The sequence below is a fragment of the Pseudochaenichthys georgianus genome, chromosome 15 (genome assembly GCF_902827115.2).
Source record: "Pseudochaenichthys georgianus chromosome 15, fPseGeo1.2, whole genome shotgun sequence".
In the NCBI taxonomy this organism is placed as follows: Eukaryota; Metazoa; Chordata; class Actinopteri; order Perciformes; family Channichthyidae; genus Pseudochaenichthys; species Pseudochaenichthys georgianus.
In genome coordinates this window covers 23,141,250-23,153,071 of record NC_047517.1, presented here as the reverse complement: position 1 = coordinate 23,153,071, position 11,822 = coordinate 23,141,250, and the positions used below count along the sequence as shown (strand labels likewise).

The 11,822-nt window shown below is 38.5% G+C and overlaps 1 protein-coding gene across 1 annotated transcript; it reads right to left on the bottom strand.

Moving 5' to 3' along the window:
* Positions 1-1,799: 1,799 nt before the first annotated feature.
* On the bottom strand, positions 1,800-7,479 carry cxcl12a (chemokine (C-X-C motif) ligand 12a (stromal cell-derived factor 1)). The gene is given in 5 exon segments (XM_034100304.2): positions 1,800-2,987; positions 4,724-4,807; positions 5,796-5,913; positions 7,342-7,428; positions 7,431-7,479. Coding segments are annotated over 5 exon segments (366 nt in total). The 3' UTR covers positions 1,800-2,959.
* Between the last annotated feature and the right edge of the window lie 4,343 nt (positions 7,480-11,822).

The following is an 11,822-nucleotide window of genomic DNA, read 5'->3' as shown; positions in this document are numbered from 1 at the left end:
GGCTGTACATCTCATACCAAGGTGCTGAGAAGCCTACTGGTTATGTGTTTCAAAATATTTCCCAGTATAATAAAATGCAGGCTTGAATTCACTAGGTTGTTGATATGAAAAGTTACTCTTTCAGGGAGCCCCAGCTGTTTGGCCCTTTGCCTTTGTCTCTCAGGTTTGGTGATAAATATGTGAAACACGTTGGGGGTAGCAACTCGGTGGTGTGTTTATTTAGGCTTGATGCCCTGTGAGCCTCAAGTACCAACACCACACTGAGGAAGATCACTCGTGTAAATCTGCTAATAATTACTTTTATCATGTTTTTGTTACACTTCAGTAAACTTGATGTGCTGTAACTAAAATAATGTATGTTCCACAGGCTCTTTGTTATAAAAACCTCTGAAAATATTTAAATTAGCGGTTTTGTGAGACGAAACATTTTGCACGAGTCAGCTTATTTTACAAGCAACGCAATGCTTTCTTTTCTTGCATTTTATTCCCACATTTACAGGTAAATGTAATGTGCATATAAAATGTAACTTTTACTGCACCTCAGACTCCATGGAACCAGTAACACTACCTGCATGGTCTTATTGGTGGGTGCTGGCAGTGATCCAAATACCCCAATAAATTAGGAACTATTAGAAAAACAACTGCTTTTTATTAGAGGACATATTATATGTTTGTATTTTGTGCAACCCACACAGATCAGTGATAATGTAAAACATAAAATATTGAGGACAAAAGGTAAATGACGAACAAGCAATTGTATGTGTATTTAAGTTTTAATGGTTTACTCAGAGTACAAAAAGGTAACACTTAAATATATGAAAATCTGTCTGATCAAATGTTACATGATAAAGCTGCCCAATCTTCACATTACTCAGGGGAAATAATGGTTGCTACCTGGAGATTCCTGCAGTGATATCAGTTTACATAGTGATTATATCTGATTAATTTCAACTCCATATTCACACACCAGTGCTAAATAAGTGGCTTAATCAATGGTGTTATCTCACTCAAGAGTGCTGACTCTGCTTTTATCCCTCTTAACCCGGACTTCAAAGCTAATCATAGACAAATTGTTGACTGCCACTCGAAGCCCTTTATCTGCCCCCGATGTTACAATCAGCAGGCCCCTCTCATCACATAAACTACTGTGCTCCGCCTCCCCAAATGCCCTCAGAGGGAAGTTGAAAGTTCATCCCTTTTAGTGCTAATGTTTTCCTAATGGTGGCTTGTTGAGTTAATAGTTAAATAACAGGCAGGATCATTGTCCTTGCCTTTCCTATGCACTTGTGAGTACAACTAAACACATGTTCACACATCAAAGTCTTTAGATTTAGCCTCTGACCCTCTGGTACAGTAAGATTACAGCAGCTGTGTGAGGCTTGCTCTGCACCGAATATAAAGATAAAAAGAGCCACTTAACCAGACTGTGTGTATGTAGGAAACTGATGGGAGTGTCGAAAAGGCTTGTTATATCTATAGGACAGCATACGTTGAATTGGCAACCATTCCGTTTTTAAAGATTCGCTTTTTACTGGCAAAATGCATACAAGCACTGCAATAAAAAGTAGGCTGCAAGACTCATTTGTGAGAGTACAGTTCCTTCATTTAAACGTTTAGTTTTAACTTTTAATACATAAATGCAAAGGAGTACAAAAATAAAACATTTGTATAATAATAATTGTACATGTGACAAAAAGATTTAAATGAATATATGAAAACTTCTCCCAATGTTTAGTAGTAAAAGGCAGCTGCACATTCAATGATCAGAAAGGAGTAGAAAAGAATGGAAACAGCATGAATAACATAAAAAAAGACAAAAGTCAGAATTTAATGAGCAAACTTAGTGATACATAGTAAATGATGTTGTTAAAACATGAATACATCAGATATAAAGTGCATTGCTATTCACATGACTAAATGACAGTCATCTTTAATTGTAAGTAATACTACTTTCTCTGCTGTGGTTTTCAATGTAACATTGTATTAACTACTGATGTGGTAACAGTGAGAGTTTTTTAATCAGGATCCGGCTTTTTGACACCAAATGGTGGTCGGTGACTATCACCATTTGTTCTTAGCGTCTCTTGTTAAGTGGCACAGCATGATGATTCCAGTAAATGTAGACTTATTGGTCATCCAATTTAAACGGTTTGGGATCCAGATGTTCTGTTTCTTTCTAAGAAGGAAAAAACCCAGGCACGTTGGATAACACAGGGTCGCGAACAGCTCAAGCTCTTCTGGCATCCTAATTTCCATCACAAAAAACATTTTAATAGCCATTTTTACTAGGATCTTTTATGCATCTTATATTCAGTCTGGGGGTAGCTGGCACCCATTGAAATTCCACGGTGCCAATTAACTTGGGACATGAAATACGACTCTGCTTGTGTTCAGATGAGAAACATACATTGTTCTTTATTTTGTTCAGTTTCAAACCAGAGAAAAGTCGGATAGCAGATACCACGTTGAGGATGATAATGGTTTTCTGCTACTTTAGTGGATGAAAGGACTCTGCTACTTGTAAGTGGGATGTTAACTTGTTGATGGACAACATTCTCCATCTGACCTACAACTATCTCACATTATGACACCAGGATTCATCATTTTTCTCAAATGACAGAAAGGCCAGAGGGACGAAACAATCTCCAAAAATAGCTTTTTACTGTTGATGTCCATTAAAAAAAAAAGTATATACATTATAGTTAGAAAAACACACACTCACTGGTATATTTTCACTTTGAATTAATAACTTCTATAATCTCTATAAACGGTGAGGGTGGTAATGTTGAAGGCGGGTGTGTTCACGGTGAAGGGTTGCAGATTTGATCAATTCAAAAGGCCGCAGCATGGCAGCCGATATAAGTGCTGTTCAACATACCAGATGATCTCGTATTACATGTTATATATTGTGATGGTTCTGACCCTCAGTGACGCCTCATGAGGAACAATCCTGGAGTTTTTAGTGGCCCTTTCTGGATTTCTTCATTCTGAAATGAAAAGGTTAATGTGATATTAGTTTTATTAGAAAAAGATATGCAAATGTAACTGAAAGTGGTTGCTGACTTAGAATGCTGTCAACACCTGCAAGAAACAATTACGAAATATAACTCCTGAGTGACAAACAACATTTGTATCATGTTCATTTGTACAAACACTTGGCTATGAAAATGTCAATAGTTAACTCCATAACACCTTATTGAAAAATAATGAGTATTTGTTCAGTAATGGCGGGACACCAGGAAAACAAAGAGTTGATGCCAACATTTAGAAAATAGTCTGTTGCGCAATACTCGATCAATAACAGCTGCTTTTAGCTTATTGACTTTATCCTGCTTTCGGTTGTAGCTGGTAAATCAGTCGCTCTGAGCACATAATTCAGTTGGCCATTTCTGACTCCAAGGTCTTTTGGTCATTTGCTTGTTGAAGGGTTGAGATTCTTCTTTCCAAAAAGAGCTATTTGGACCTGGAAACTGCATAAAACATGTTTTGATGAATTGTATACGAAATTATGCAATTTTGCAGAACTCTAATTAACAGCAGTTGCTGCTCAGTGATATACACATCCCACTGCTCAAACCGTATACAACTTGGAATACAACTCTGTAATTGCAGAGACACATTTCAACCACCAAAAAGGCTCATCATGGTCTTACTTACTTGAATAAAGGGTAGCATAATGCAGGGCTTACAATCGTGTTTCTTTAAGCACATTGTAAATAGGTTCCTCCCTCCTATGTATGTGTAATTGGAAACACATTAGGTCTGATCCATTGTGAATGACCACCGTCTACTCTCTACATTGTCTGTTTTGTTATGCAGGGAACACACCTCACACAAGTCAAAGTCTCCACAACCATCATTGGGACAGACAGTCTGACTGCAGCACAGAGTGTTAGTCGAAGGTTTGGAGCATTAACTTCCTCTCTGATCAGGAGTGCATTAAGTGTTCTCCTTTTGCAAAAACAGGACGTGTTGCATCCTCAAACTCTTTATCTGATACAGTTGAGACTTATTTTCATCTGCCCGCCACAGGGATGCTCGATTCTCAGAAATACATGACTGCACAGAGTTCAGGATGGCAATTTTATCCTTTCTATAAACATTAAGGTGCCAACTATTCCAGAAAAGTGTCTTCTTTCTATGAGCAGGATGAAGACAGTTTATATTGGCGATGACTTTTGGCCCTCTCAATCTTAGGCAAACTTTATCATGATTTTAGTTGCAAGTTGTTGCATTAATTTACAGAAAGGCAAGTTACACCCATATCAAGTTGAAACACTGTTTTTTCATGTTTGTGGTCCATATTTCATTAAACCAGTGTCTTGCATAAACAGTGATACTCAAGGGTGAACACATAACTGCACTCTAATAACCGCAGATTAAATTAGGTTTTAAAATGTGTGTGGTGTATGGGTATCCCACATCAAGCAAACAGTTTGTCTGTGTGAGTGGAATCAGCCTCCTGTTGGGTCATGTACCAGCATGTCTAAAGTTTCGGATACAATATCAATTGGGCAATTAAGAGGTGTCACTCTCACAACAGGCTTGATGTCCAAATACGCATTTGTGCTTTTGCATTGCTTACTTTAAATGTCTTTACAGCGGAAGTGATTTTACGGTTCTGCCGACAAGTTTTTCTGTTAAAGGTTAGAAAATGAGCTGACAGAACCCTGTGTTTCAGCAGACATACAATCCAAAACCAATATGTGTTACTGAGATGTACCTTTTGATGGCGTTCTTCAGGTACTGCTGCAGCCACGGGATATCTGGGTTCACACACACTTCTTTGTTTGACTTCAGCTTAGCACTGATCAGAAAATAAGGGAAAGAGTTCAGTATTCTGTCATTATGCCTCGGTTGAAGATGAAAGGGTGCAAATTCAGTGACTTCAGGTTTCTTGACACATTGCTATTAAACAGACTGAATTAGTTAGTTTGACACACACAGAGACCTTTTTCACAGCAGTGAACAATCACACTTTGACCCGAATAGCTGCAGCTAAAGATCATATCCCTTATGGTTAATTATCCCCCTTGATTGAACTGCCTAATTAATGTGCCGTTAAAATGTATGTACATGAAGATAGGAGCAATCAATCCTTCAACGTGTGTCTGCAAGCTTTCTAAATCCAGCATAACCCTATGGTTATTTACAGAATGGGTCAAGACTGGATCATATGTCTCTATGTGGGAGATCATGCCTCCTTTGGCACACACGTCCTGTTTATAAGTAATGAAAAATCTGTTTCCCCTCATCCTATATGTGTATTTCTAAGACCTTCCAATTATATTTCCTGCACACTTAACTGTTCCTCATGTTTTCTAGTCCATTGTAACAAATGTTGCGCTAATGTTTCTCCACACTTTGAATTCACTACACATGAAAAGTTACAATGAATAGGATCAGACCAAAACATTGTAAACGTAGCACAAGAAAGAACCGCTGCGTGACACAAGCCAACAAACCAAACCAAACCAAACCAAACCAAACCCACAGTTATTGGTTTCCTGTTGAAAACAAAACTGCGTCCAATTTCCACCACCCTTTCACGTTCATTAATCCTCAGATGGAGCACTTCCTGTGGATGCGTCATTGAGCCTGTGGTAAATACTTTCTCTGCATATATGTGAAAGCGAGTGGCAGAGGGGCGTGTGTGTACACATGCATGCACAACTCTTTTCTCTGGCCTGTCACATCTCTGAGATTGATGGTGAGAAATGTCCAGCAAGGAGGAAACCTGTCTGACTTTTTTAAGACTAGGGTGCAAAACATGCCAGCGTTAAAACAATACTCACATCACTTGGAAGGGGCAGTTGGGCGTGTGGATGAACCTGAGCTCTCGGATGTAGCCTCGTGGGAGGCTGTTGACCGTGGAACGACAGTAGCATCTCTCCACCAGGCTGATAGGCTTTGCTGAGAAAAAGAAGAGGACCAGTTTTACTATTACTGCAACGCATCATTTTAAACCAATACAACACAACATTTGACAACTGTTATGATATTGTGTGAAAACTGGGACACTACTTCATACATTTTGTTAGTATATGATTCTCACAAACATGAAATGAGCTCTAAATAATTTCTGACATAGTATTTTAAATAAAACATCCTCAGATGAAAGAGCCACCTTAAGTCTTCACAAAAGAACGGCAACTCTACTGTGCATTCATCCATTATGTGTACACCCATTTATCTCCAACAGGGTCAGAAAGATATAGCAAGCATTGATCAAAATTAAATTTTAACTGCATTTTCTTAATTGCTCGAATAGCAGAGGTAGAACACAGTTAACAGGACTTCCACAAACACTGAGCTCTTTCAATCACACATGCTGTATGTGAAGTGTTGTGTGGTCCCTAAACTTCATGATGGATGTGCTAAGCCTGCTTTCCATTACAAACTGTTTCAAGCTTATCAAAAGATTATCACTTTGATAAAAATGTGGAAAAACAAATAGGACTATGTTGTTTTTCCTGAAAGCCATATGACACAACTTCCACGTTTATTTAACTAACAGTGATGGCAAAAAAATGAAGTTACTCAGAATCAGTTGGTGGAAGAGTGTCAAGGACATAACGTTACTATTTTTAAGGAGAAATTAAGATCACACAAATGGTAAAAAGTTAGATTAAAATCTATGCTAATTATTTTTTACACAGAATCTTACGTTATTTCCATGATAAAGGAGGAAACACCTTTAACTTAGGTGACTGATGTCGCCATGTAGACTAGCTGCGGCTTTGTCTTTTAGCTGCCTCATTTGCGCGTAATTAAATGAAAACAAAGAGCAGAACAAATACACACAGTGATCGGTGATCCGACTGGGAATTTCTTACGTGGAGAGCCACATGGGCAGCAGCCTGTTGGTGCTTTACGCACGGCGGAAAATGTTTTCCCCCTCTTTCGAACAAGCTCATGCATAATAAAGTTAAACGGTTGTCAATAATCCAGACAATATTAGCACTTTATATATTTAATTTAATTTTTCCATTTGAATTACATTGCTGATAATTTATCACTAACATTTAAACATTTCCATGTCACTTCACGATGATTACGATTTGCATAAATAAAAAATATATAATGCAAACTCTATCAGGGTTACTTATAGTATTATACATTTACAAATAGTAAAACGTGTGAAATGGAGATTTTGGACATTCTTCTCAACTGATGAATTTGTTTAACATTTGTCTCATATAGCAAAGGGTGGCTAAACAACCCCTCATGATTTCCGGATAAAATCACTTCATTTTAAGTCAAGAACTACAAAAAACAAAACAAAACAAATCTAAATAAACCTGATTCAATAACACAGCAAACCAGAAAATAAGTTCATACCTTGTGATGGAGGCGCATATATCACCACCATGAGCGCAGCCATGAGTGCCAACAGCTTCATATCCATTCTGCGATAATGCCACTGAGATTGATCCTGCTCAGAGTAAAGTCCAGAGGAGCAGTGACAGACGGGCCCATGCCGGAGTGTTAAATTACGTACCATGTGTCAAGCCAGCATGTAGAAACAGGGGAAACTTCCGGTCATGGGCAGACAAATAAAATAAACGAGGGCAATAGTTTTGTCCTGCGCCGTATGGTTTTGTCATAACAATTATGTATCAAGTTATGTAATGCAACAAATTACGACCAAGCGAAAGAAAATAAGATTTGGCTTGGAAAACTTATTTCGTAAATGTCAGTGGTTTGGGGCTCTGGTGTCACCTGTTTGACCTGTATGCTTTTATTTTGTTAAGTTGTTTCCTGTTTCTTTGGTGCGAACTCGGGTAAAATTGACAACTAAATTACGCACATCACTCAATAGAGGCATCTAACCACCACGACCCCCCACTCCACACACACACACACACACACACACACACACACACACACACACACACACACACACACACACACACACACACACACACACACACACACACACACACACACACACACACACACACACACACACACACACACACACACACACACACACACACACACACACACACACACACACACACACACACACACACACATTTATTGGTGAGAAATACAAAATATGTTCACAAGGCAAACACATATTAAGCTCAACATGCTCCATTGCTGCTGCTGAGGCTAAAAAGAAACCAGAGACATTGTATATGCATATGTTTCTTTTCAGTCATGGTTTGTCTTCTCAGAGGGTTCACAGCCCCAAATTAATTAACCACAAAAAATGTAGGCGGAGAGGACTCAGTCAAGTGTTCTGTTGCATTGATGGTTCCAATAAATAGAGAAGAGAGATATATAAACATCACACACACACACACACACACACACACACACACACACACACACACACACACACACACACACACACACACACACACACACACAGCTTGTGTTTGGAAAGGAATAAAACACTTCTCAGTTTAAGTGAATCCCTAAACAATTGATTTTGAACAGCATGCTAAAATTTCAAATCTGATTGTGTATGCACAACATCCTCACTGTTATATTTGATATTATTAGCGTGTTTAACAGGATGCAGATGTGAAGTCACTTTCCAGAAGTTGGGTTTTCATTTTCCAGAGAAAACACTCCAGTCCATGTGTTTGCATGTGTATTATGTAGATGTGTGCTTTTGTCTGTGTGCATCAGAAGTCCTGGGGAACATTAATGAGCCTTAACCTTTTTCTCCGATCACACACTGGGTAATGCTGCTTTAATTCATGAAATGTTATTACAGGCAGGTTCCATTTAAATACACACAACTGAACTAAATGCAGTGCCACAATATAAATATATTCGGAAATTTTGCACAGAAAACAAAAGCTCATATTTATACAAGCTCATGATTTGTTGTGCCCCATTTGTTTTTTTGTAAATCACACAGGGCGAATAATGTGCATAAGTGGTTTGTTTTGTATTTTTCTATTCTTTTTCCATTTATCTGTGACACATTCTCTCATCACACTGCTGCGGGAAAGCAAACCACCTGCCGACAGACATGGTGATTCAAGTAGAATAACTAAAACGTGTGTTTTAATGCGTCCAGCCTGTATCGTAAGTTAAGTACAACAACTAGTTTTAGGGATAATATCTGTTTTAGGGACTGAATTACATTAAAGAGGATTATAAAGGTTTTCACAAGCTCTTGTCTGTACTTCTATCAAAGTGTTCTCATCATTTTGTGTTTGTTTGAGCAGTTTTCCACACGGTGTATGGACTTTCTGTGTTTCGGATCTCAAACAATTGTATAAGATGATACCATGGAAACCGGACAGGAGATGCAAGGAGCAGAATCAGCTGACAGCTGAATAATGGACACATATTGACTTACTCACAGGCCACAATGGGTTTGTGTGTGTGTGTGTGTGTGTGTGTGTGTGTGTGTGTGTGTGTGTGTGTGTGTGTGTGTGTGTGTGTGTGTGTGTGCGTGTGCATGTGTGTGTGTGTGCGTGTGTGTGTGAGTACACGTGTGAGTGTGTGTTAGTGCCTGAGTATGTGAAACTAAGAACGAAAACTAAGAACGAAAACACAGAACGAACCAAATTAAAAGAGCGCAGATTGAAAGTAAAACTATTTGAGTAAGGTTTTCTCAGCTTAGAGTGAAAGGTGACTTCAGAGGGTCTCAGATCAAAGTGCCCAGATTACAACAGCCTATGAACCTGCAGGCTCTCACACATGTCCTTACAACACACACTTTAAACTTGCTTCTGTATTCCTTCCTAAACCTTTGTGAGCTGCACAAACAACAAACGTGTGCAGTGGTTTGCGCAATCACAAATACAAATGGGAGTAATTTGAACACATACACACAAACAAACACATCCACACACACACATGGAAGTTGTAAATGGGGTCCAATTTCTGACATGTCCTTGGAGAGAAGTCAGAGAACATCAAAGTATTTCAACATATCTGTCGCAATCAGAAAGATGTACTTTCTACTGCCGAGGAGAATGGACTGTAGACTAGTAGTTAGTTACTTAAGCAGATTTGGCAGCACATCCTCTTGCCCTTTGTTTCAATTTCGTTATTGTGAGTTTGGAGTATATTCCCACATTGAACATTTGGTTCTTTCTCATCTGGAATTGTTGGCCTAAAAAGTTAATATTCTTCTAAATAGAAAGTGAAAGAAACCATTGCGGCACATTCCAATTTTTAGGGAGTCTTGGGGTGAAAAGGTGAAAGTTTTATAGGTGGGTTTGCATGATGTGATTCTAATAATGTAAGGTGCAGATCCACTGAACATAAAGCTACCTGCTATGATTTACTCACACCTGTTCAGCGTTCAGTATATTTGTCTCAGCTGACAAGACTTGTGATGTGGTGTTCTGTGGCCCATCCGTCTCGGAGGTCTTCTCTTCAGGGTTATATCTCCTTCTCTCTGCATGAGCCATTCCTGGCTGTAATCTCAAAGAACATGGTGTAAATCAAACATTAGGTATTTCTCTAAAGGTCAGAATGAATAGCAGGTGTCCTCAAGGGTTTTTAGAACTTTGAAAACCTCAAGAGCATTTAAGAAATGTTTTATCAATTATCCTTTTGTTCTGTTTCTGTCCTTCTGACTATCAATTTCCCTGTTTTCAGTCTTGTAAATAGTGAGTAAAGCAAAGTTTATTCTAACAAAAGGGTTATTTAAAATAAAAAAAATATAATTTATTGATCATTTATATTAGTAGATCTTACACTTGAATTCACAAAAATAACGCATTGTAATATTATACTTTGAGACAGACCCTGACAGCCAACATAACATCTGAGTATTAAACACACACACTTCAAGCTGTCTTATTATAAAAACACTTTAACCAAGCTGTTTTTCACAAGCTCACAGTACATCATGCCGTTCAACAACAGTAAATTAATCTGCCTGCTGGCGGTGATGAGTTAAAATAAAATGAATCTGTCACATGCAAATCGCTTGTTTAACATTCCACGGCTACTATTCATCATAGAGACCACGTGACCCAGGAGGCAGGAGTATGGATGGCTGAACGTATTATGTTGGAGTGGTCCGTTTCCATAGATCACACTTTGGTTGGAGAACGTACAGGCAACTGGCCCCAGTGGGGGCTCTGCTTCTGCTCCATTGAGGGTCTGGGAGGCTGAGGGCCTGCTGGCTGGGCCTTTGTCTGGTTTCCTCTACATCCTCCAGAGAGTCACGAGCCCTGCGCCTTCACACCGCCATATGGACCACCTCAATGGGCTGTCAACAAAGTCTTTAACCATAGATGTTGAATCAAAGGAGAAACAATGTGTTGGACAATGGCTTTATAATCACTTGTAGGTTTTGAAAAAATACATTTTCTAGCACATTTAATTTCTTCAACCCAAACTTCCAGGTCAAATAACATGGCACAATTTCCCATTTTTATCTGGTCAGAGTACCAATATGTGTTGTTCCCCTTATAGACAGACTATCTCAGCATTTCCCTTGCTGCTAATTAACATTATCTATTTCCTTATCTTAAATGAGTCATACTAGGTTTCAAGAACTATCTTCTCTTTTGTCCTTCAAAAGGGTTTACGAACCACACAATATCCTTCTGTCGTCACCTAGATATTTTACTCAAGATTTATATTTTTTATTTTATAAAAAAGACAATAATCAAGCCCAGTTTCACAACAACACATAATAGGTGCATTGAAGGGAAGAAACTAGACCTCGAGTCATATTAAAAACAAACACCAGAGTGTTTACATTCTGAGAGGCTACTTCTTTGAGAAACAGTGAATAAATGTTTCCTCTGGTCAAATCACTTTATATTAAACCTCAATTCAAAGTAAATCCCCATGTTCTGTTTTATTATGTTTTCAGCTGGGAGTTTATG